Here is a 26,788-nt window from a genome sequence, read left to right as displayed (position 1 = left end):
TAGCTAGATAGCTCCATTAGCAGCACTTGGTAGATAGTAATGTTGACCACACACTCAAGCAGCCAAATATCGAAAAGTGTGTGTTCCAATAATGCCCCCCCATGTGTACAAACTGAACATGATCTTGCTCCACACCGTGTGTGGCCGGCCATATCCCAGACTGAGTGAGACTTGTCTGCTGTGCGAGGATCTTGTAAAGACACCGTGGATATGGACAAACATAAGGCGTGGTGCAGAGAGGCACATCTGATCTCACATTGCATTCGTGGAAATAATTGTATACATTCGCCCCAATGCCGAGTTGTATGCATTATCATGTTTTACCAACCCCTATTTGTATGCTTGGTTTGCTACTTGTCATCATCATCATCATCATCAGTGCAGACTTGCACCAGCTTATACTTGGTGCAAAAATAACACCTGGAATTTACACTAAGGGGGTTATTCAGGTCACATCGCTAATTGATGCGACCACAATTTGGCAGCAGTAGTGTGCATTATGAGGTCTGGTCCTGCATGTGCACTAGCAGCCATTGTGATCTGATCGACAGGCAGAGGCGTTCTCAGGGCGGTGATGGAGCGTTGCAGGCAAAACGGGGGTAGGGTGGCGTTGTTTTCGGGGCGTCTGCGTGACGCCGCACGAAGCCTCTCCGATCAAGAAAATGACAGCGGACCGCCTGCATACGCAGCCTAGCTGTGGCTGCAGGGGGTCGTCCACAGTGCGGTCACAGCCACTGGGCAGGCCATTTAGCATGCTGGGCGGCCTTGCCCTGCTCAGGTCCCGTCCTGCGTGTACACTAGCAGCCAATGCATATCTCCCAACATGACCCTCTCCAGGAGGGACAAAATACTCTGCTCTTGGACTTCCCTCCTAATGTATGATTGCCGGCACCTGCATTGAACTAGTTAATGGATAAGAAAGGTGTTTCAGCACATGTGATGGCAATCATACATTTAGAGGGAAGTTCAGGAGCAGAGCATTCTGACCCTCCTGGAGAGGGTCATGTTGGGAGGTATGGCCAATGTGATTTGATCGACAGGCAGAGACGTTCTCAGGGCGGCGACGGAGCGTTGCAGGCAAAATGGGGGAAGGGCGGCATTGTTTTTGGGGTGTCTGCGTGACGTCACACGAAGCCGCTCCGATCAAGAAAATGGCAGTGGACCGCCTGCATACGTAGCCTAGCTGTGGCTGCAGGGGATCGTCCACAGTGCAGTCACAGCCACTGGGCAGGCCATTTAGCATGTTGCACGGCCTTGCCCTGCGATGGGCGGCCCCCAGCATGCGATAGAAATCCTTACTGATTAACCCCCTTTTTCTGACTCTGCATAGCCTGCAGATGCATCAATGCACCCTCTCTGTACTTTGCCTACATGAGAACACCCCATTGCACTCCCCCATCTCAACATGCTAGCTGAGAAGAGCGCTGGAAGGTAAGGCCTTTAATTCGGCTGGACCAGCTCATCAGGCCATCACCACTTCTGGCATTTGACAAAAATTCCAGATGGACAATCCTCTCCTGCCTGCAAGATTGGTTCCAGACCATGCACAGTCCATAAAGACTTAAAATACTGTCTGCAAGCAGACATACCTTCAGCTGGGAGGCAATCAGTTTGCCGGCTGTCGGGATCCCAGTGGTCAGGATACCGATGCTGGAATCCCGACACCCGGCACAATACCGGCGGTCGGAATCCCGACCACTGGCCAGATTCCCTAATTGGGTGGTGGTCCACTCAGGGCCGCAGCATGGCAAGCACAGGGAGCCTGCAAGGGGGCATGCTGCGCTCGCTGCTGGTATTCTGGCTGTCGGGATCCCGGCATCGGCCTCCAGACCACCGGGATCCCAACAACCTGGGTGTCATACTGAATCCCTTCAGCTCTGCATTGTAGTGACTGCAAGTTAATAAAACTGAGATTAACATATGAAAGAGGAAATCAATATCAAATATTGTCTTCTCAATAACAACACTGCTCAACCTAGAAGAACCCCAGAATACTCGGGATGTGATTTGGGTTCGAGTTGTTAAAAAAATAAAATCATTGGGTAGTAACTGGAACAATAATAATTATAATGTTATAGCAACAGAAAATCCTTTCTCTCTGAAATATGATTTACCAATTAGCTCTCTGCGCTATTTATTATGGTATGGCTGATGTTCAAATGATCAAACTACAAATTTTACTATATTTCATATGTTTTAATACACATAAAAATTAGACCGGTCTAAAATATCATAAACAATGTAAAACAATAATAATCAGTATTATCAAAAATACTATAGACTTAACACAAGGAGGTGGAGCCAAGCTACTATATGCCCAGTTCTCGTAATGGACAAATAGTTTTAACTATACTTCAGTCCGCATATTAAACTTAATAAAATGCACATTCATTTATTTCTGTAACCCATGTAGGGATATGAGTTCCTTAAGTGCTTTTTAAAGATGAACAATGTTCCATATTCAACTGCTCGTCAGCAAAGACAGAAATAAAGCATGAAAATGCGCTCCTGGACGGAGCCTTACGTGTAATAACCGTCCGTGCTGTGTATCGCAAATTGAAGCCCCCAAAGGTCTGTGTCGCGGTCCCGGTTTCAGGGGATCAAGCGTCTGCAATGACGCCCGCTGATGACGAGGGTATCCAGCCACAGGGATCAACGAGACCGCACCGTTTTGGTGCTGCTTGCAAGCACCCAGGTCCCGGTCTCTCTCCTCTCAATTGCTGACGGGCTATTGTTGGTGGCAATGAACAGCAATATTGGTAGGTTCAAGAAGAATATATGGGTCCAAAATCCACACTTCTGACGCGTTTCGCTCCTTTTACAGAAGCTTTATCCAAGAATTCTTGCTACCAATATTGCTGTTCATTGCCACCAACAATAGCCCGTCAGCAATTGAGAGGAGAGAGACCGGGACCTGGGTGCTTGCAAGCAGCACCAAAACGGTGCGGTCTCGTTGATCCCTGTGGCTGGATACCCTCGTCATCAGCGGGCGTCATTGCAGACGCTTGATCCCCTGAAACCGGGACCGCGACACAGACCTTTGGGGGCTTCAATTTGCGATACACAGCACGGACGGTTATTACACGTAAGGCTCCGTCCAGGAGCGCATTTTCATGCTTTATTTCTGTCTTTGCTGACGAGCAGTTGAATATGGAACATTGTTCATCTTTAAAAAGCACTTAAGGAACTCATATCCCTACATGGGTTACAGAAATAAATGAATGTGCATTTTATTAAGTTTAATATGCGGACTGAAGTATAGTTAAAACTATTTGTCCATTACGAGAACTGGGCATATAGTAGCTTCGCTCCACCTCCTTGTGTTAAGTCTATAGTATTTTTGATAATACTGATTATTATTGTTTTACATTGTTTATGATATTTTAGACCGGTCTAATTTTTATGTGTATTAAAACATATGAAATATAGTAAAATTTGTAGTTTGATCATTTGAACATCAGCCATACCATAATAAATAGCGCAGAGAGCTAATTGGTAAAGCAGCTTTGGGAATCAGCACAGGGACCACCTGTGCTAATTATTCTGACTTGAAGACCCCAAGTCAGTAGCTCTGTATTGCAGCTTGAGAATAATTAATTGATGATATATTAATTAAATTCAATTAAGCGCCTGGTTGCAGTTTGTGTGTTGGTCTCTGAAATATGAGTGTTCTTAGATTTAGTGTTCTAGGAAGGACCCAAATATTGTTGTTCCTTCTTGTTTGTTGAGTGATTGATATGTGTCCTATACGAGCACTGTGGAAAGTAAGGGATCTGACTTCATAGACACAAGGTAAAAATATTCAGTAAATCAATGTCTAGTAAACAATGATTTCCTCTCCTGTCTTCCAGCACATGACACCGGATTGGTCACCCTTCAGGTTGCCTTCAACAACCAGATCCTCTCCAACTCTGTTGTGTTTGAATATAAAGCGAGAGCTCTTCCAACACTGCCTTCCTCCCAGCATGACTGGCTGTCCCTGGATGGTAAGAAAACATCTTCAGCTCCATGTGAAATAACTCTAGTGAGATCATTAGTCTGTGTTTGCAGTGGTTTACCCCTCTGTCATGTCAGCCCATTCTGTAGATCCTGTAGTACTGGTATGTTATATTCGCTGGACTATGTCCAAACCTTTATTGCACAACAAATAATAATGATGCACAAAGTTACAGAGTTATCCCAACAAAGTCTGCAACTGTTTTCCTAGGCAATATATTTGTTGGTCCTCTTCCTCTACTAAAAACTGGGTTAGTGTAATCCAGGAACCTCAGTGCAGGAGCCTAGGTTGTCCAATAAAAGTTTGGGTTTCGTGTGCATGGACTTATTATTATTATTATTATTACATTTTATTTATAAGGCGCCACAAGTGTTTCCCGGTGCCGTACATACGGCACACATTAGAACAATACAGGGTACACAGAACTTAACATTACAGTAACTGAAAAACTAAAACAGAGTACGGGGAACAATTACCACCACAGTTCTTAGTACACACTACAGCTGAGATGTAAGTAAGCAAAGGAGTAATCAGCGTACTACAGGAGGCGGGCAGCCATTGGAAGAGATGAACACAAGCGAGAGTAGATGTGGGTATAGGTAGTCGCTGAATAGGAGAGGGGTGTTTTTGAAATGTGAGAGAAGAGGGCTGTAAGAACAGGAGGGAAGAGGGCCCTGCTCCAAGGAGCTCACAATCTAGGGGGAGGGGGGAGAGAGACAGGTGACATGAGGTGTGAGCAAGCGGAAGGCGGCTTGATGGCAGGAAGTAAGCAAGGCACAGATGGCCAAGGCATGAAGCAGGGGGTTGAGGAATGAGGAAGAGCGGCCTCGAGACTAGGTTATGCGGAAGGGTGTGCTTTGATGAACATGTGGGTTTTCATTGCCTGTTTGAAGCTTTGCATTTGCATATACATGGATTTACTAGTCCAGAGCTGCTGGTAAGAGTGGATCCCTATTAACATTGCACGTTACTTACAAACGTGTGGATCATAAAAAGATCATTAATATTTCTATACATACTGTACAAGCCGTCTTTTCTCCAGTTGTTATACAGGCTTCATTTTCATAATTAATGGTTTTCTAACGTATCATCAGGATCATAATAGAATTATGAGTAAAGTCTTCCCACTTTGCTTTCCCAGTAATTGCCTTTTAGTATATTTTCCCTTTCAAGTCACCACACAAAAAAGTCTGGCAATATTTTGCGTTGCGATCTTCCGCTGTTCCTGTCTGGTGGTGACGAATCATCCACCTTGTAATTGCTTATTTTGTAACTGTACAAAGTTATCCATCATAATTAACAAAAAGTATGGTGGGAAACACATCCTGCGAGGAGGGAAGCTGTGTGGAAATTTGTAATGGATTGCAGAGGCCTTCAGCGTGCTTAAAGCATAAAGTTGTGGGTTTGTTTCTACGGCAATAGTAGACGGGGAGACACTCGTATTTATTTCCCTGCCTCTAGCGGTTGCCAAAAATCATATTTCATCTTAGTTCCTGGGAACACTGCATGGAACTGTAACGAGTAATAGGTTCACTTGCAGGTTGGCAACAAGTTAGTGGTTAATGGATCATAGATAAACATTATTTATACATTTAACATCTAATCTATATACTATAGTGCCTAATTCAGGTGAGGTTGGAGGTGGCACGCACAGATATGGTAATGCAGCAGAGGGCGTCTGATATAAGTAGATGCCTTCTGCATGTATTTGGGATGCATTTGTGATCGGATCACCTGCGACATCATTGGCCACCACATCTCCAAAATGGCCTCTGCACTCCCCCCAAACAGAGGCGACACAACTCCATTTTGGGAAACGACTGCTGTCACTGCACCCACCCCCAAATGGCTGCAGACTGTCAATCTATTGAATACTGTAGCGGTAGTACGTCAAACGACACGGAACCCGTACTGTGGTCCAGCACAAAGTATTGAACGTCGGTACTTCATGTCATGTGCCTCAGATCCTTTGGTATCTCTCTTAGGCCCATTGAGTTGCATTATTATTTGTGTACTGTTTTAAAGTTTGTTTGATGTCATAATTTTGTAGTGGGCAGGGATAGAATAAAGTGTAGCCAATGAGATGATAAGCCAATGAACGTATCTTGTGGGGGCGGTGACCTGTCCATCGGGGCCAGATCAAGAGTTGGGGGGAGGGGGGGGCTGGTGCACTTAAGACCTCCAGCCCTCTACATCTTATCATGGTGGGTATATATTAATACTTAATTTAGTACATTCATTTTAAACCAATGTATATTAGTGTCCTCTGTCCCGCTTCATTAATCCGGCTTTGCTGTCCGCTCCTGTGCTTGTGGTAGTGGGAGCATTGCTGACAGTGTTGTACTTGGTAAATGAGGACATGCTAAAATTAATGAAGGTATCATTTGGGTAACTAAGAAATTACTTAATCACCTTATATATGACTTAATCACCTTTTATATCAAATCACATATTAAAGAGGTATAGATTGCACATAGGAACATATACTTGTGAAGGACTGCAGAATGACACCTGTCTGAAGAGGGTTTCAAAGAGTAAAACCGGTCCTGGCCTGAGCTGACATGTTTGGCCAGATGTGTCCAGCTAACATCCAATCTTCCAGCTGGATAAATGTTGTGGTACAGCTGGTAACTTACTGTTCCTTTAGAATCACTTTATTTAGCTCATTTTCTGTTGTGTAACTGTGACACTTGTGTAGTCTAACAGGTTTGTAAAGCTAGCATTTTGTGTGATTGTGCTAATACAATGAATGCTTCTCGTAGCCTAACTGAGAACTTGTCTCCAACAATACCAACTGTGCTGCACTCTGCCGGCTGGGACCTCCCATTAGGAAGTATAGAGTACATGTCCTGTAGGTGGTTGTGTCTTGTCAGTAGGGATAGCAGTGCCAAGTCTGATGTCGTAGACGCATTTTACACTGACCGTTTAGTGTCATCCACACTCATATTGCAGAGTTAGGGCTAACCATTGTACAAAACACTGCAACTAAAACAAAACACCAGGTCGGCGCTCAATAACAATGATGTTGATGTTCAGTGCTATATTTACACGGCTCTGTTCAGCGCCCACAAACCTTTTTTCTGTTTGTGTTTACAAAACACTGCAGTATGATACAGAGACAGCTCTCTAGTACCGTTCCTTGATATGGAGTTTAGGCCACCATTGAATGACAATGGACCACGTACTTTTTTTGGAGAACCACAAGTGCTCATTTTGCAAAGTTCCTCCTTAGCTGATAATAAATGCTTAAACAGGGAACTGACCAAAGAGGACCAATGGGTGTCTTTATAGCATTAAAAAAGGTAATAAACCGGCAAACACATGTACAGACTGGACTTTATTAGGACCTGGTGGCCCCTTCTGGCCACCCGTGATTTCCATTGTTGTAGTGTCTTGAACTGCTGTTCTAAACTGTAGAACATTTCTAATGTCATTTCTGTGAGAGAATGTCTATCTGGTCTCCAAATTACTTCTCAGTAATTGTACAGGACTGCTCAAGGTCTCCGCTGAATCCAACAATGGGGATATCTACAGTACTAGTAGTGACAGCACTCCATTGAGGGGGTCCGCATCTACAGCTGCAGACAAGAGTAAAACTGTATAGAAATGTCCTCAGCAAAATAGCCACCACCATGGAGGAAATAGAACAACCAACAACATGAACTAATGTACATGGGAACACAAGGAAGCATCATGATTGACAGAAGCCAAAGCGAATGCAACATTATGTCTTCAGGATCGCGGCAGACCAACTAGCACACTGGGAAACTTTGGCTGACAGCGGTGAGGCTGGAGCATGTATACAGATGGAGCCCTCTTCATCTTTGCCTTTAATAGGATTAATTGAGCCTGGGCAGTTGGATTTAATCCCCTGCTGTAATGACTTAATCCCCTGCTGTATTGTTCTCTCTGTATTGTATTGCAGCTGATAACAATAGATGAAAGGCTTATGCTAATAAACCTTGGTGCACCTAGGTGCAGCAGAGAAGCCAAGATGAGCTGTATATATATATCCATCTGTATATGTGTGAGAGGGAGGTGGCTGGGGCAGGGCTGAGGTATATGTGTGAGAGGGAGGTGGCTGGGGCAGGGCTGGGCATATGCAGAGGCGTAGCGTGGAGACATGACACCCGAAGCAGGATCATGTGACGGCGCCCCACCACACACACACACACACACACACACACACACACACACACACACACACACACACACACATATATATATATATATATATATATATATATATACAGTATATATATATATATATACTGTATATATTAGAGTTTTTTGTTAGCTAGTATTGCGCTTTAGACTTAATAGTTTTGAAAATGGCAAAAATTATTGTGCCCAATACTTATTTTTACTTCAGTTTTTTTTAAGAGAATAGATAATGGTCGGCAGCAACGCCAATGATTGGTCCTCTAACTGAATAGACCTCTTGCAAGAATCTAGATTTGTTGTTTCTTTGGGGTGCGCCTAATGTTTATAACCTTCTAAAAATTGAAGTAATGAACCTCTTATACCAATTCAATAGACAAGTAAAATAGCATCAGTCTTTTTCTTCTCCAAGATATACATATATTTATTTAAAAAATTGTTACTAAAACTTATAGCATCAAGGCAATATTGAGTACATAAAAACAATACAATTTTTCTGTGAATATTTGGTAGATGAATTTTCCATTCCCTTTATGAATCCCAATACCATGTCACCCACCACACACACACACACACATATATATGTATAAAAATTAACCAGAGCCAGTCTGATGCATACTCGGGGTACGCGGCTGAGTAAGGCTACACACTGATAGGGCACCGGGTAGCAGGAGTCAGACATTGCGGCTGCTCCTGATTGGCTCACGAACCGGCAACTTCCCTGACGACAGAGACTGGACTCTCTCAGCAGAGCGGTGGCGGCGGTGATCTGCAGTAAGCAGCACTGCTGGGGCTGGGGGCATATGTGTATCTGGCACTGGGGGGCATATGTATAACTGGCACTGCTGGGGGCATAGGTTTATCTGGAAATGCAGATTGTCTGGCCACGCCCCTTTCTTGTGAGACCACAACCCTTTTTGTGGCATGCGCCATGTCCCTTTAAGAAGTTTATTCCATCAAATGGCGCAAATTTTTTATTTGCTTACTAAAAAAAATAAGCTTGGGCTGGCCCTGATATTCACACACATATAGGCACAGACATATATATATATATATATATATATATATATTAGAGATGAGCGCCGGAAATTTTTCGGGTTTTGTGTTTTGGTTTTGGGTTCGGTTCCGCGGCCGTGTTTTGGGTTCGACCGCGTTTTGGCAAAACCTCACCGAATTTTTTTTGTCGGATTCGGGTGTGTTTTGGATTCTGGTGTTTTTTTCAAAAAACCCTAAAAAACAGCTTAAATCATAGAATTTGGGGGTCATTTTGATCCCAAAGTATTATTAACCTCAAAAACCATAATTTCCACTCATTTTCAGTCTATTCTGAATACCTCACACCTCACAATATTATTTTTAGTCCTAAAATTTGCACCGAGGTCGCTGTGTGAGTAAGATAAGCGACCCTAGTGGCCGACACAAACACCGGGCCCATCTAGGAGTGGCACTGCAGTGTCACGCAGGATGTCCCTTCCAAAAAACCCTCCCCAAACAGCACATGATGCAAAGAAAAAAAGAGGCGCAATGAGGTAGCTGTGTGAGTAAGATAAGCGACCCTAGTGGCCGACACAAACACCGGGCCCATCTAGGAGTGGCACTGCAGTGTCACGCAGGATGTCCCTTCCAAAAAACCCTCCCCAAACAGCACATGACGCAAAGAAAAAAAGAGCTAATATAGACTGGATGATAATGAGATGTAGTATGTATAAAGAAGAAAGAAAAAAAAACCACGGGTAGGTGGTATACAATTATGGATGGACTGCCGAGTGCCGACACAGAGGTAGCTACAGCCGTGGACTACCGTACTGTACTGTGTCTGCTGCTAATATAGACTGGATGATAATGAGATGTAGTATGTATAAAGAAGAAAGAAAAAAAAAACACGGGTAGGTGGTATACAATTATGGATGGACTGCCGAGTGCCGACACAGAGGTAGCTACAGCCGTGGACTACCGTACTGTACTGTGTCTGCTGCTAATATAGACTGGATGATAATGAGATGTAGTATGTATAAAGAAGAAAGAAAAAAAAACCACGGGTAGGTGGTATACAATTATGGACGGACTGCCGAGTGCCGACACAGAGGTAGCTACAGCCGTGGACTACCATACTGTACTGTGTCTGCTGCTAATATAGACTGGTTGATAATGAGATGTAGTATGTATAAAGAAGAAAGAAAAAAAAACCACGGGTAGGTGGTATACAATTATGGATGGACTGCCGAGTGCCGACACAGAGGTAGCTACAGCCGTGGACTACCGTACTGTACTGTGTCTACTGCTAATATAGACTGGATGATAATGAGATGTAGTATTTATAAAGAAGAAGAAAAAAACCACGGGTAGGTGGTATACAATTATGGATGGACTGCCGAGTGCCGACACAGAGGTAGCTACAGCCGTGGACTACCGTACTGTACTGTGTCTGCTGCTAATATAGACTGGATGATAATGAGATGTAGTATGTATAAAGAAGAAAGAAAAAAAAAACCACGGGTAGGTGGTATACAATTATGGATGGACTGCCGAGTGCCGACACAGAGGTAGCTACAGCCGTGAACTACCATACTGTGTCTGCTGCGACTGGATGATAAATAATGATATAAAAAATATATATATATCACTACTGCAGCCGGACAGGTATATATTATATAATGACGGACCTGCTGGACACTGTCTGTCAGCAGAATGAGTTTTTTATAGAATAAAAAAACACCACACAAGTCACACGACGAGTGTTTAACTTTTTCAGGCAATCACAATATAGTATACTATACCGGTGGTCAGTGTGGTCAGGTCACTGGTCAGTCACACTGGCAGTGGCACTCCTGCAGCAAAAGTGTGCACTGTTTAATTTTAATAATATGTATGTACTCCTGGCTCCTGCTATAACCTATAACTGCTCCCCAGTCTCCCCCACAATTAAGCTGTGTGAGCACAGTCAGATATTATACATAGATGATGCAGCACACTGGGCTGAGCACAGATATGGTATGTGACTGAGTCACTGTGTATCGTTTTTTTCAGGCAGAGAACGGATTACATTAAATAAAACTGCACTGGTGGTCAGTGGTCAGTCACTAGTAAACTCTGCACTCTCTCTCTAGTACTCCTAAGCTCCAGTAAATCAAGTGTCTCTGTCTCAATCTCACTCTCTCTCTTCTAATCTAAATGGAGAGGACGCCAGCCACGTCCTCTCCCTATCAATCTCAATGCACGTGTGAAAATGGCGGCGACGCGCGGCTCCTTATATAGAATCCGAGTCTCGCGATAGAATCCGAGCCTCGCGAGAATCCGACAGCGTCATGATGACGTTCGGGCGCGCTCGGGTTAACCGAGCAAGGCGGGAAGATCCGAGTCGCTCGGATCCGTGTAAAAAAAGCTGAAGTTCGGGCGGGTTCGGATTCCGAGGAACCGAACCCGCTCATCTCTAATATATATATATATATATATATATACACACACACACACATATACACACACAGATATATACACAGACATATACACATAAACAAACACACATATACACAGATATACACACAGACATACATGAACACACAGATAAACACATACATAAACACACATACACACAGACATACATAAACACACACACACACAGACATACTGTGAACAAAGAAATATACACATAAACGCACACATATACACACAGACATACATAAGCACACACATATATACGCAGACATACATGTATACACATATACACACACATATGCACACAGACATTTACACACATATAAACACATTTACACACAAACACCCACATTTACACACACAAACACACACATACATACACATACATATACACACATATACACATAAACACACAGTATACACAGACATAAACACTTACACATAAACACACAGTATACACACATCAATTCTCACCAAGAAGAGGGCAGCAGCTCTTCGTTCTAGCATGGAGGAGCGGAGCTTCTATGTGATTGACAGGTTGGGCCTCCGTGGGTAGGAGGAAAGGACTGAGGAAAGGGAAGGGGTAGCCACCACACTGCCTGCATGTTCCATATCACTGAATGCAAATGCAGTACCTGACAGCCAGGAAGGTTCTTCTGACAAGCCCCCAAACCTCCCCTCTTCCCTAATAACATAATAACACACCACACTGCACTGCACTTGACTCTCTGCATTGCAATCAGTGACATGGGCAGGGCTGGTTATTTATGTGTGAGAGGTAGGTGGTTGGTGTATATGTGAGAGAGAGGTGGCTGGGACAGGAGCATATATGTGTAAAAAGTAGGTGGCTGGGGTATATGTATGAGAGGGAGGTCACTGGGACAAAAGCATATATGTTTAAGAGGTTGGTGGCAGGGGTATATATGTCAGAGGGAGGTGGTTGTGCAGGGCTGGGTGTATGTGTGTGAAGAGGAGGTGGTTGGGATATATGTGTACACAGTTAGGGCCATGGTGGGAATTGAACCCATGACCTCAGTGCTGTGAAGCAGTAATGCTTACCATTACACCATTCGTACAATCATTCCAGTGTTCCTACACCACTACCCAGTGCCCACATACATCCAGCAACTGGTGAGCTGTATGACACTCCGGGTATATGTGTAAACACATATACCCAGCCGTACCCCATCCACCTCCATCTCATATATGCAGGGCTGCCATCAGAAATGATGGGGCCCGGGACTGACACAAGACAGAGCCCCCACCACCACACACCTGTCCGCTCCCCCCCCCCGTCTTCCCTGCATTCCCCAACTTTACCTTTTGAGCGGGCTCGGAGATGGTTGTAGTCAGGATCAGGGGGCAGGCAGCCACGGAGGGACATAGCGCATCAGAAGGGCAACCACGGAGGGACAGAAGTAGAGCCGCGACCCGCTGCCATATTCTTAATACAGAGCCGGCCAGTCGGAACTCACGGAACGGCAGCCAATCTGGAGCTGCCGAATGGCAGTTCCTGATTGGCTGCCGGTCCGTGAGCTCCGATTCGCTCTTGGCCGGCTCTGTATTAAGAATATGGCCGTGGTCCGTGTCTCTGCCTCTCCGTCCGTGGCTGCCTGCCGATGCGCCGGCAGGCAGATGATGTTCTTCCCTGAACCTGACTACAAACACACAGGCCCCATCTCAGCCCGGGCCTAGAGTACCCACTGTCCCCTCTTGATGGCAGGCCTGCATATACATATACACAGCCCTACCCCATCCACCTCCCTCTCATGCATATATAGACCCTCGCAAGCATGCTGCGCTCACCACGCTTCAGGTCACCACACTAATCTATTCCCCCTCGGGTGGTGACGTGGACCATCACCCAAGTGGGTATTCCGGGTGGCGGTCGGGATCCCGACAGTCGGGAAATTAACTGCATCCCATTATAATAACACCCACCCCACAGGCCAAACATTGCCAATTTTTTTTTAACTGGGTAATGCACCATTTGATGCCTCACACCTACTGTAGCTCCACCCACATTATCCACAGCTCCACCCCCATGGGGTCAGAGTATTTTGTCATTTCCGGGTCCACAATTTCTGATGCCAGCCCTTTCCCCAGAAGCAGCTGTGTCACACAAGTGATATCCGATCAAAGCTCTGTCATGTGTGCAATGTACAGGCAATCTGAACAATAAATGATCGGGATATTGCTGTGTAATAATTGTTGGAAATGACGTGTGCAGGTGTTGATATTGCAGAGTTATATAGGCATACACCAGCGGATGGCTCAAATTATGAACAGCCCAGTTACTTAATAAGTGGTGTTGGTTTATGGATAGATAACATGTATAGCCGTACTCACTGTTGCATATACACTGGTTCTCATAGAATGGAGTGTCATACAGCTCACCAGCTGCTGGATGTATGTAGGCACTGGGTAGTGGTGTAGGAACACTGGAAGGATTGTGAAAGACATGTGATGAACTAACACAGTCTCACAGAGTCTCAAGATGGCTCCCGCATATGCTCAGCAGTGATCTTGGTGGCCATCTTGGGATAGGGCATGAAGCCTCCCCGGAGAACAGAAAGACTGGAGCCTGTGCAGTAGCACACTCCTCTTTCAGGAATATTTACCAGTATCACAGGGCAATCTGTCCTTACCAATCTTATCAACACCTCTCTTTTTTCAGATGTTCCGTGTACCTTATTATTTGGTTGATTGTTATATTCAAGCTTCCTCATGCACTAAGCCTAGCTATCAAGGGTACGGGCAGAGAACAAAGCACTCACACTGTATGTCTGCAAGACGAATGTACAATCTCATAGCAATATTTCCTATTCTGTCCCACAGATGAAGACTGATTTTGCCATCTAAATGAAGAACATGGATTCTTTTGTTTGTATTTTTATTGCTGCTGTCTGAGATTGCTCATCCTCTTCTCCACTGATTTATTTACTTTGGGGCTGTACATTTATTTTATTAATAGACAGGTTTGTTTTTTTCTAGATAATATTTTTTTTTTTTTTTTTGCTTGTTGGGTTTTTGTTTCATAACAATACATTGTTGTGCACTTCATCATGAAGAATGATCACTATATGTAAGCGCTTGTCTCTGTGCAGATTTCCCTGCATGCAAGAGAGGATTGCTATTTGGCAAAGGCCTTATGGGTGAGTGTTGTCGTTATGGGGAGAACTGAGGGAAGGGTGTGGCATCTGAGGGAAAGGGTGTGGCATCTGTAGAGTACAATACAACAAAGGGAGAAACTTCACAGTGACATCCAACCGTCCGGTTTAGTTTCTCATGCCATGCTTATCCTGCAGATGTTGCTAAGGGGGTCATTCCGAGTTGATCGCTCGCTAGCAGTTTTTAGCAGCCGTGCAAATGCTATGCCGCCGCCCACTGGGAGTGTATTTGCTTAGCAGAAGTGCGAACGTTTTTAATGCAGAGCGCCTGCAAACATTTTTTGTGTAGTTTCAGAGTAGCTCAAAACCTACTCAGTGCTTGCGATCACTTCATACTATTCAGTTCCGGATTTGACGTCACACACCCACCCGCCCAGCGTTCGCCCAGCCACGTCTGCCTTTTCCCTGGCACGCCTGCGTTTTTCCGAACACTCCCTGAAAACGGTCAGTTGCCACCCAGAAACGCCCCCTTCATGTCAGTCACTCTGCGGCAACCAGTGCGACTGAAATGCATCGCTAGACACTGTGCAAAACTGCATTGCTCGTTGTGCCCGCACATCGCGCGTGCGCATTGCGCCGCATATGCATGCGCAGAACTGCCGTTTTTTAGCCTGATTGCTGCGCTGCAAACAAATGCAGCTAGCGATCAACTTGGAATGACCACCTATACTCAGACTTCTCAACAGTTCAGGCCTAATCAGTCAAACCCATTTTATCTTAGCAGCTAGCAATGCCTTTTCCAAGGTAGACGTTTTGTACCAATCAACCATGAAATATGTGTCCATTTGCAGCCTATGACCTGTCTCCAGGTTTGGTTGTCCTGCATGGATGTATGTCCTCATCTGCCATTTTTATCCATCTATTGGCTTCACTTTCTGAAAGAAAGACTGTAGGTTCATGTAAACTACTAATTGCACTTGCTATGTGTAAGAGGTGTACTTGTTGAATACCTTACTTTGTATCATGTTCTTTACTGGGTACTCGTCTACAATGAACTTAATCTTATTTGTTCAGAAGATGTTTCTGTGGCCCGTTAAGTGTTGGATTTCTTCATGGTGCCTATGTCTAGCGGGGCCATCACATTATTATCCCTTAGGTCTACAATAAAAGTGGGATCCGGTCTCTAGGTCGACAGTAAATAGGTCCACACTATATAGGTCAGTCACTATTGGTCGACAGTAACTAGGTCGACAGGGTCTTTAGGTCGACATGTTCTAGGTCGACAGGTCAAAAGGTCGACATGAGTTTTTCACATTTTATTTCTTTTTTTGAATTTTTTCATACTTAGCGATCCACGTGGACTACAATTGGGAATAGTAACCTGTGCCGAGCGCAGCGGTAGCAGAGCGAGGCACCTTGCCTGAAGCATGACGAGCGAAGCGAGCCATGCGAGGGGACACGGTGCACTTAATGCGGTTCCCGGTCACTGTACAGAGAAAACTACACCAAAAAAACATAAAAAAACTTTTGACCTGTTGACCTAGAACATGTCGACCTAGAGACTCTGTTGATCTAGCATCCCTGTCGACCTAGTTGCTGTCACCCAATAAAAGTTATGCTGTTGAGAGTAGGCACTTTATCTGTTTTTGGGTCTAGTATTCTGTATACAGTACTTTGGAAATCTCATTGTGCCCACCCAGAATCCATTCCACTGCCTGGTTTTGTAGCTTGTTGCATTTTTCTGTAAACAAATTCATTGCACCCCAAAACTTTGTTGTTTTATGTTGCGTTTCTCCCCATGTCAAAGGACACATAGCGGTATATGCAATTCCGGGCGAATTGCGGCAATTTTTCGCCCGTTTTTTAATTCGACACAATTCGACCGTCGAATTCCGTCAGGTGGGTGCCGGAATTCAACATATTCAATAAAAAACGAATTCGACAGTCCCGCTGTCGAAAAACGGCCGTTTTGACGGATTTTGATTAGATTTATAAAAATGTTAAAAAAAAACGGGGAAAAACGGTAAAAAATCAGAAAAAAAAATGCGTGGGGTCCCCCCTCCTAAGCATAACCAGCCTCGGGCTCTTTGAGCCGGTCCTGGTTGCCAAACTACGGGGGGAAAAATGACAGGGGATCCCCCGTATTTTAACAACCAGCACAGGGCTCTGCGCCTGGTCCTGGTGCAAAAAATATGGGGGACAAAAAGAGTAGGGGTCCCCCGTATTTTTTGGACCAGCACCGGGCTCCACTAGCTAAACAGATAATGCCACAGCCGGGGGTCACTTTTATACAGCGCCCTGCGGCCGTGGCATTAAATATCCAACTAGTCACCCCTGGCCGGGGTACCCTGGAGGAGTGGGGACCCCTTCAATCAAGGGGTCCCCCCCCAGCCACCCAAGGGCCAGGGGTGAAGCCCGAGGCTGTCCCCCACCATCCAAGGGCTGCGGATGGGGGGCTAATAGCCTTGAGTAAAATGTAAGAATATTGGTTTTTGCAGAAGAACTACAAGTCCCAGCAAGCCTCCCCCGCAAGCCGGTACTTGGAGAACCACAAGTACCAGCATGCCGGGGGAAAAAGGGGCCGCTGGTACCTGTAGTTCTACTGCAAAAAAAATACCCAAATAAAAACAGGACACACACACCTTGAAAAAGTAAAACTTTATTACATACATGCCGACACATACATACTTACCTATGTTGACACGCCGACTCTGGCCACGTCTCCGTCTGTCGACGTTCGGGGTACCTGAAAATAAAATTATACTCACCTAAATCCAGTGTCCTGTGATATTTGTAATCCACGTACTTGGCAAAACAAAAAAACGCATACCCGCTCCTCACGGACTGAAAGGGGTCCCATGTTTACACATGGGACCCCTTTCCCCGAATGCAGAGACACCCCGTGACTCCTGTCACAGAGAGTCTCTTCAGCCAATCAGGTAGCGCCACTAGTTGGATATTTAATGCCACGGCCGCAGGGCGCTGTATAAAAGTGACCCCCGGCTGTGGCATTATCTGTCCAGCTAGTGGAGCCCGGTGCTGGTCCAAAAAATACGGGGGACCCCTACTCTTTTTGTCCCCCATATTTTTTGCACCAGGACCAGGCGTAGAGCCCAGTGCTGGTTGTTAAAATACGGGGGATCCCCTGTCATTTTTTTTCCCGTATTTTGGCAACCAGGACCGGCTCAAAGAGCCCGAGGCTGGTTATGCTTAGGAGGGGGGACCCCACGCATTTCCCCCCCCTGATTTTTATACCATTCCATTAAAAAAAATATATATATATATATATAAATAATACTTGTGCCTCCTAAATAGACAAACCAAGTACCTAATCCCTTCTAATATAAATAGATATGCTATTACAAAAAAAAAAACACAAAAAAAACATGTTTTTTAAATTTTTTATTAGATTCCGCCAGCAAAGTGTGGCGGATTGAAAATGACGAATTTACTGTCTAAAAGCACTGTTGTCGAATTTACAATCTTCAATTGAATATACTTTTTTCGAAATGCCGCATTTGTACCATTGCAGAAATGTCGAATTTGACAAATGTCAAATTTCAAAAAGTCGAATTTGGAATGGGCGTTTTTTTGGCGAAAAGTACTGTATTGCATTGTCAAAAAAATTTTTGGGGGCGAAAATGTCCCGTTTTTCAACATTTTCGGGAATTCGACCGCAATTGCATATACCCCATAAAGTTTTCTTCACTGTTCTGGAGAATAATCTGTTCTATGAGCAAGCAGCTGTTATTGCTGCTTCACCTCAATATTTTACATAAAGTACAGGGGGGTTTATTCAAGTTGGATCTCACCGGTGCTACATCTTTGTACACAGCGGCTGTGCGATGATATGCTAATACCGCAGGAGGCATCTTGTGTAAATAGACGCCTCCTGCCAGATCCCCTCCTGCTGCAGCCAAGGATGCAGTGTTGGATCACTGCGTGCAAGGGCGTAGCTACCATAGGTGCAGGCAGTGCAGCTATGGGGCCCAGAGCTGAGAGGGCCCACTTTCCCTGTCACAGTTACATGTGTTATATATAGGGTGCAGCTACCATAGGTGCAGGGAGTGCAGCTGCTATGGGGCCCAGAGCTGAGAGAGGCCACCTTCCCTATCACAGTTACATGTGTTATATACAGGGTATAGCTACAATAGGTGCAGGGAGTGCAGCTGCTATGGGGCCCAGAGCTGAGAGGGGCCCACCTTCCCTGTCACAGTTACATGTGTTATATACAGGGTATAGCTACAATAGGTGCAGGGAGTGCAGCTGCTATGGGGCCCAGAGCTGAGAAGGTCCACCTTCCCTGTCACAGTTACATGTGTTATATACAGGGTATAGCTACCATAGGTGCAGGGAGTGCAGCTGCTATGTGGCCGAGAGCTGAGAGCGGCCCACCTTCCCTGTCACAGTTACATATGTTATATACAGGGTATAGCTACAATAGGTGCAGGGAGTGCTATGGGGCCCAGAGCTGAGAGGGGCCCACTCTCCTTGTCACAGTTACATGTGTTATCTGCGTGAACATCCGTTACTCAGGATGGCCGGTAAATTCACGCTGCTGAAGCCAGTGATGCTGTGTCCAAGGACCACCATGCCCAGAGGACAGCAGACACGCCCCTGTTTTCTGTCTATCGCTGCCTCCAAACATCAGTAGTATGTCATTCATAGTGCAGTGTTTGGAGTACTGTGAATGACATAATTGCCCCGGATTTGCACATGTGCAGTGCAGGAACCTGGGTGCACCTCTGAACCAGGCCCCCAATCTCAGCTAGGATTTCCCCTAGACCCACCAGTACTTAAGACTCACCATTAAATGTCCTCATCTTTCAAGATGTTTGCATAACACCCACTGGCGTGCGCAGCACAATTTATTAGGGGGTGCACCGTCGGGGGGGGGGTCTAGCACCGCCTTTTGGGCGTGTCTAGCACCATCTATTGATGTTCAACACATATAAAATATCCATATTTGTACCAATCCTAATAAACCAGATACATTGTCAGATGTGGTGTGCACCAAACAAACACCCCTGATGGCACTCACTGCAATTACACTGCTCCTCCTCAGCCTGGTCTTGCTGCACCTCTCTTTCCCCTGCAAGCTGCACCAGCTTACTTACAAGTCAGTCACTCACTGACACTGACTGTCGCAGACTAGTACTGATGCTGCTGGAAAAATGAGTGACGTGTCAATGCTGCAGCCGGCCGCCTGCCAGTATTGAATTTGTCTTCCTAAGAGGAACGCTGGCTGCATGCTGCTCCTCATCAGTGGCTGGCGTTGGCATAGCATAGAAGGAGAGAGGTGTGTATGTGGCGGGTGTGACGGGTGGGCATGCGAACAGCATGATGTAATCACGTCACATCACACTGTTTTTGTACATGGAGGTGGAGCTGGGAATTTGAAAGCCGGTGTCAGTGGCACCCTTGATTAACCCAGGCATCCAGTCAGTAATGCATTTCTGACAGGGTGCAGCGCAGAGGGGACAGTAATCAGCCTGCTCGGCGATCGCTGCATCAGGCATGTGAGATCGGGGTTCCAGACATTAGGGGGTGCCTGTGCGCACCAGGCACCCCCCCCTGCGCACACCTATGATAACACCTGTGCAAAATAAGGAAAAGGTAAGACCATCTTTAGCCCAATAATCCAAATACTACAGTAACTCTTATATAACCTCATATCCGCACAAACCCTACATCTGAAATAGAACTATCCCAAGCCCTTACAATCCACCTTCCTTACTTACACATACATATTATGAACATCAGACAGCATCATTTGCACCACTGGAACTGTGTAGTAAACGAAATACATATTTATTGTGTTATCTCAGCTGCTGTCTTGTGAAACTGGATAGATTAGTTTTGGTAATAGTTGCTCCTAATAAAGAGACACGCAGGTATATTCAATTGATGTCGGATCCTCTACGACGGAAAGGATCCACCATTTCAGTATTCAATTTGCGGCCAAATGCGACAGGTTTTGGCCGTTTCCGACAATGCCAATCCGACTTTTTTTAAAGTTGGATTGACATTGTCGGAAACAGGTTAAAACCTGTTGGGTTTGTGCCGCTAATCCGACAAAACACGTGGATCTGCGACTAATCCGCCGATCCACGTGTTTTCCGACAAGTCGGAATTTCTGACTTGTCGGAAAAACTGCAGTTTGATTGAATAGGTTGAATCTGGATTTGACCTTAAAATGTCGGAAACTGATGTTTTATCGACAAGTCAGGAATTCCGACTTGAATTGAATAGACCTCACAGTGACCAATCATGTGGCTCTTATCCTAGGCCCAGTCATTTCAGTGCTGGCTGCATGCCCTCCTGCACTATAGTCATTTCTACACCACTGATTCTAATAACATGACATAGTGGGTTCTACCCTGAAATAAACTTACATCTAGACCCTACTCCCTCTATATAGACTTAACCGGAGCCAGCTGCTGCCGCTAATTAACATCCCACTTAACGAGTGAAGTGGGCGGTCCTAGGTCACTTTTTTTCATTTTCTGAACTTTTTCATACTTTACGATCCACGTGGAATACAATTGGGAACAGTAACCTGTGCGGAACGCAGCGGTAGCGGAGCGAGGCACCTTGCCCGAAGCATACGAGCGAAGCGAGCCATGCGAGGGGACACAGTGCACTATTTGGGGTTCCCGGTCACGACCTTTTCCATGTCGACCTTGTTCATGTCGACGTCACACAGCCGCGGCGGCCCGCCCCACGTTTGGTCTGGCCACGCCTGCATTGGCCGGACCGCTCCTACAAAACCGCGGCCAAACACTGCCGTTTCGCCCCCTCCCGCCCAGGGACCACCTCTGCCCGTCAATCAGGCATAGGCGATCGCATCCCTGCTACAGCCTTCGGCCGTCTGGCATGTACCGGCGCACTATGACACAGGCGCATGCGCAGTAGAGACCCGTTTGCTCGGCTGCGATAAACAGCAGCGAGCAAACGGGTCAGAATGACCCCCATGGTTTCATAAACTTATAAGGAAACATGACTTACACCTTAGCAGACAATCTGAACCCTGACTATAGATAATAAGCCCTGTGATTTTCCACAGAGTGGGTTTGGAACACGGTGCAAGGCCTTTTTATTATCATTCTTCATCGCTCTACCATTTGAGATCATTCAGTCGGTTACAGCAGCATAGAATATTCTGAGGGAGAAGTGTGCTGATTCTATGGGACCTGCGCATGGGTTTGATAGTGAGGAAGAGCTAGGGCCACCGAAAGCTGAATGGCCGGGGTCTTCAGGGGCGTAACTAAATCCGGGAGCAGTAGCAATGCCCCTACGGAAAAAAATGAAACATTACTAAGCTTAGCACCGCACGCTGCAAAATTTGTCTTCCGAGCCCCCACGAGACCTCTCCAACAAGCCCAACCTGGGTAATCAGTAACCACTCATGCCTCCCTCTCAGCACCCCCGGGAAGAGCCATCCCCCACCCTCCAATTCCACAAAGTTCGATGCCCAGTCCTCAGTGTCACAAAATATACAGATGAAGTCCTCATATTCTTCTAATCCTAGTCAGAGGCGTACCTCGCATATTTGACACCCAGTGCAGGTCGACAACAGGTAGTTACTCCCACAGTGCTGAGCGGCATCATCGTCATAAAGTAACTCACAGTCTCTGACCATCGTGTTCACACCAAGTCTAAGACTGTGAGCGTCACAGACAGACATACTCGACTGCATAGTTCTGTGGGCGCGGCTGCTGCTGTTTACATCAGAAACAGCAGAGCTGCACCACCACTGCCATAGAACTGTGGCACACCCTCCCACAGTGGTACCCGTTCCAACAACCCCCCTTCCTCCATTAGTACACCACTCATCCTAGTAGACAGCTTTCACCCAATCCACAATTCCACAGAAGCTGTACAGCTCCCTTATGTATGCAGAAGGATCTTGAAGTCTACTTCTGCAGTGCTTGTGTGTTATTGCAGCCTCTAAATCTTACTCTCACGCTCTCAAATGAAATATTAAATTTTTAGATATATTCAAAGTTTATTGGAAATAGTTTTTATGGGTACAACATGAATACAACTTCTTATATTAGGCAACCGAAAGTTATTATCAGATAGTAAGGAGCGCACAAAGTCCAGTAGTAAATCCTGTGCCATAAACCGCAGCGGGGAATGGATTCCAATGAAATAAGCATTCATCAAAAATTGTTTCTAACAGGAAAGGGATATGTACTAAGCAGTGATAAAAGTGGAGACGTGAGCCAGTGGAGAAGTTGCCCATGGCAACCAGTCAGCATTGACGTAACATTTATAATTTGCATACTATCAAAGTATATAGAGCAGCTGATTGGTTGCCATGGGCACCTTGTTCACTGGTTCACTTCTCTGCTTTTATCACTGCTTAGTACATCTCCCCCAAAGACTGGGGACAATTGATGGAAAAACAGAGAGTGGTTACCATCAGATACCTGGGCATACACAAGAGGGGAAGATGTATGATGGAGACATTAATGGCATAGGGGGGATATAATGGACTTAGGGGGTCATTCCGAGTTGTTCGCTCGCTAGCAGATTTTAGCAGCTTTGCACACGCTAGGCCGCCGCCCTCTGGGAGTGCATCTTAGCTTAGCAGAATAGAGAACGAAAGATTAGCAGAATTGCGAATAGAAAATTCTTAGCAGTTTCTGAGTAGCTCCAGACCTACTCACAGATTGCGATCAACTCAGGCCGTTTCGTACCTGGTTTGACGTCACAAACACGCCCTGCGTTCGGCCAGCCACTCCCCCGTTTCTCCAGACACTCCCGCGTTTTTTCCTGGCACGTCTGCGTTTTTCCGCACACTCCCAGTCAATCACACTCCGATCACTTCAACAATGAAAATTCTTCGTTCGGACGTGAGTAAATCTACTAAGTTTTGTGCTAAAATACTTACCGCATGCGCACTGCGTACCATGCGCATGCGCATTTTTGCCTTAATCACTCCGTTGCGAAAATCGGCAACGAGCGAACAACTCGGAATGACCCCCTTAGCTCGGACGAAAGGCCGGAATATTGGATAGGTCAGTAGTCACATGTATATGATTTCTTAGATAACTTAACATTCATTTATTGGGGGGGAAACTGAAGTATAATTTGTCATCTAGTTACAGGAACAAGTTATACTTGTCACTCAATTACTATGCTTAAAAATAACTGTAATAGGCAGCCTGGGATATCACATACTTGTATGGCATTGGCATAATATATGTTATTTATAATGTGATATCTAAAATAAGTTATTTTATTATTTTTGTTTTATGTTATGTTCTGAGTTTGCATAGTATACCCTGGGGATGGGGTGGGTCTAAAACTGTATATCCCCTGGACTGTGGGTCTTCTGCTATACGCAGCTGTTAGCTTCACCAATATTGGGGGGTCATTCTGAGTTGATCGCTCGCTAGCTATTTTTTGCAGCGCTGCGATCAGGTCAAAACTCAGCAAAACTGCACATGCGTATGCACCGCAATGCGCAGGCGCGTCGTATGGGTACCAAGCGGATCGGTGCTGAGCGATGGATTTAATGAAGAATCCATTCGCACAGCCGATCGCAAGAAGATTGACAGGAAGAAGGCGTTTGTGGGTGTTAACTGACCATTTTCGGGGAGTGGTTGGGAAAAACGCAGGAGTGTCCAAGCGTTTGCAGGGCGGGTGTCTGACGTCCGGACAGGCTGAAGTGATCGCAGCGGCTGAGTAAGTTCAGACCTTCTCAGAGACTGCACAAAACTTTTTGGGACCGCTCGACTGCACCAGCGTTAGCACACTTGCAAAGCGAAAATACACTCCCCTATAGGCGGCAACAATCTGATTGCAGCGCTGCAAAAAATAGCGAGCGATCAACTTGGAATGACCCCCATAGTTATGTTCTTAATTATCTCATACCCTACAACATCATTCCATTAGGTACAAACAAGCACTGTTCCTGGACTTCCCCATGGCAGTTGCAGAGGAGGGTTTGCAGCACAGTTCAATAGGGGAGCCACACCAACTGCCACCCCAAAAGCTGCCAAACATTGCCGCCTGGGGCTCACTGGTCGTTGGTGTGGCTCCCCTATTTGAACCTGTGGAGCCGCCACTGGCAAGGAAATCCAGGAACAGAGCAATATGTACCTAATGGAATGGGTCATGTTGCAGGGTATGTTATCTATCTATCTAGGTACACACCATCACGATCCAGAGTTGCCGATCCATGTAAGCAACATACACACTTACCAATCAGCCACTCAATATTTTGGTCGTCATCCACCTGGGCGGACATTTGCCCGCCCAACTGTGATGTCAGCCCCTGCAGCAAGTGTACGGGTAGTCGGCGGACCGCCCGTACACACAGCTAGATGCGCCAATATACCTGAAGCTATATCGGGCAACGGCTGTGCTGTACTGCTGATGTGATATGTCCATTCACATATGTATCATTTGCATATACCCATCGACCAACTAGCATAAGATATCAGGTCAAGTTGACGATTATTTACTATTGATGGGCATAGGTTCTAATTTATATAGAGCAGAGCACAACTCACCCCATCCGCTACCATGGAAACATCTTTCCCCAAACTGTACAATACGATTGTCCCCTACATCAGCTACATGTGTACTTACAGTAATTCACGCTTAACATACAGCTGCGTTGAATCACTGATGAATGTTTAACATTTCCTGTATTATCAATTCTTCTCCAGCATTCCTTGTTAATATATACCCTGCAATTACGCCACTCTCCAGCAGCAATTAGTGTCTCAGGCCAAACAATTACTGTGTCCTCCTTGTGGATTTATTAACTTTGCACCAACCATCAGCACACGCTTCTGCAGTCGCCTATAATGTATTAAGGGCAGTATGGGCCATTAGGAAAACAGTGACACATTGATGTATACTAATCACATTTATTCTAAGAGACGCAATGAGAATTCTCTCTACATCTTGGTGAGAAGTAGCACCAGAAGTTCATCAAATTTCTGCAAACATTTTTTATTTGTTTAATGATGGCTGTGCCATGATTTGTACCAGTGAGAACTCGTGTTCTGCTAAGTCCTGGACAGCGCGCCCATCATTAAAGAGCAGCTGTTCTCATTAGCATATTCATGAGACCAGATGTTGGCGCCAGTTTAATCTCAGAGAGGAGGAAAACAGACTATGATACAGCAATGATTTATTAGATAACGCCGTTTTATTGACCTCTTATGCGTGCTGCACATTTAGTTCCAAATAATTCCTGTTTAACGTTCATATTCATTTTATTTTGTATTTTAACTTTTTTTATATCCACGGTAATGTAGAAATGTCAGATGCAACATTGAAACAGATCGTTACACACAGTGTAACCTTCGTGGTGCACCCAACATGGCTGCCTCACCTGGTCCGCTCGTGGGTAGGCTGAAAAATATATAGACCTGACTGTTATGCTTGGGACCCTACATCTAGCGTCAGGATGCTGCAACCACCCATTTTGCGTCATCTCTTCCAGGCGTGACTTGTTGCACCCAGGGTAATTCTGCGTAGTACGTCCGATATGGCTGCCTCGTCTGGTATCTTTCAGGGGTGATATATATGACCTCGGTTTCTGTTTGTTTGTTTGTTTGTTTGTTTATTTTTGTTTGCTTTTTTTAATTATTTCTGTGTGGTTTGCTATTTTCTGTAATTACCAAATTCGCGTACAGTGAACCATGTTTCTTATGTTTGTAAAGCGACTTTGGGCGGTATCCTATTAGTCCCGATGCTATTTCGGCCAATCAAAACGGCTGGTGGTCAGTATCGCGGTATCCAATTAGAGGCCGTTTTGACTTGCAGAAATTGGACCCGAAATCACATGAAAACATATGGGAACAGGGATAAGTCTCCAATCCCATGTTTATTGCGGCTCCAGTAGCCCCTTATCGCGGATTATGCTTTGTGTGTCTGGGTTGGAGTTTGGGAGTAGTTCGGGCCGTATGAAAAGTATAGAGGGAATTCTGATGGTGGGCCACTTATGTCCACACCTTAAAGTATTAATTTGCACAATTCAGCATCCAAATGGATATTAGGCGAATATTGCATGAAACTGATAGGAAAGATAGCTTTATTTATTATAGTACTTAAAATGAAC

At 45.4% G+C, this 26,788-nt stretch overlaps 1 protein-coding gene across 10 annotated transcripts in view; it reads left to right on the top strand.

Moving 5' to 3' along the window:
- CAMTA1 (calmodulin binding transcription activator 1) overlaps positions 1-26,788 on the top strand; it is a 2,328,268-nt gene that overhangs the window by 2,059,197 nt on the left and 242,283 nt on the right. For all 10 annotated transcript variants that reach the window (XM_063943384.1, XM_063943385.1, XM_063943383.1 and 7 more), the window contains one exon: positions 3,852-3,986. In XM_063943384.1, coding sequence (XP_063799454.1) covers positions 3,852-3,986 — 135 coding nt within the window. The remainder of the gene's footprint in view (positions 1-3,851; positions 3,987-26,788) is intronic.

Source organism: Pseudophryne corroboree, chromosome 10, assembly GCF_028390025.1.
Source record: "Pseudophryne corroboree isolate aPseCor3 chromosome 10, aPseCor3.hap2, whole genome shotgun sequence".
In the NCBI taxonomy this organism is placed as follows: Eukaryota; Metazoa; Chordata; class Amphibia; order Anura; family Myobatrachidae; genus Pseudophryne; species Pseudophryne corroboree.
The sequence above is the reverse complement of the archived record's forward strand: the minus strand, read 5'-3'. Positions and strand labels throughout refer to the sequence as shown.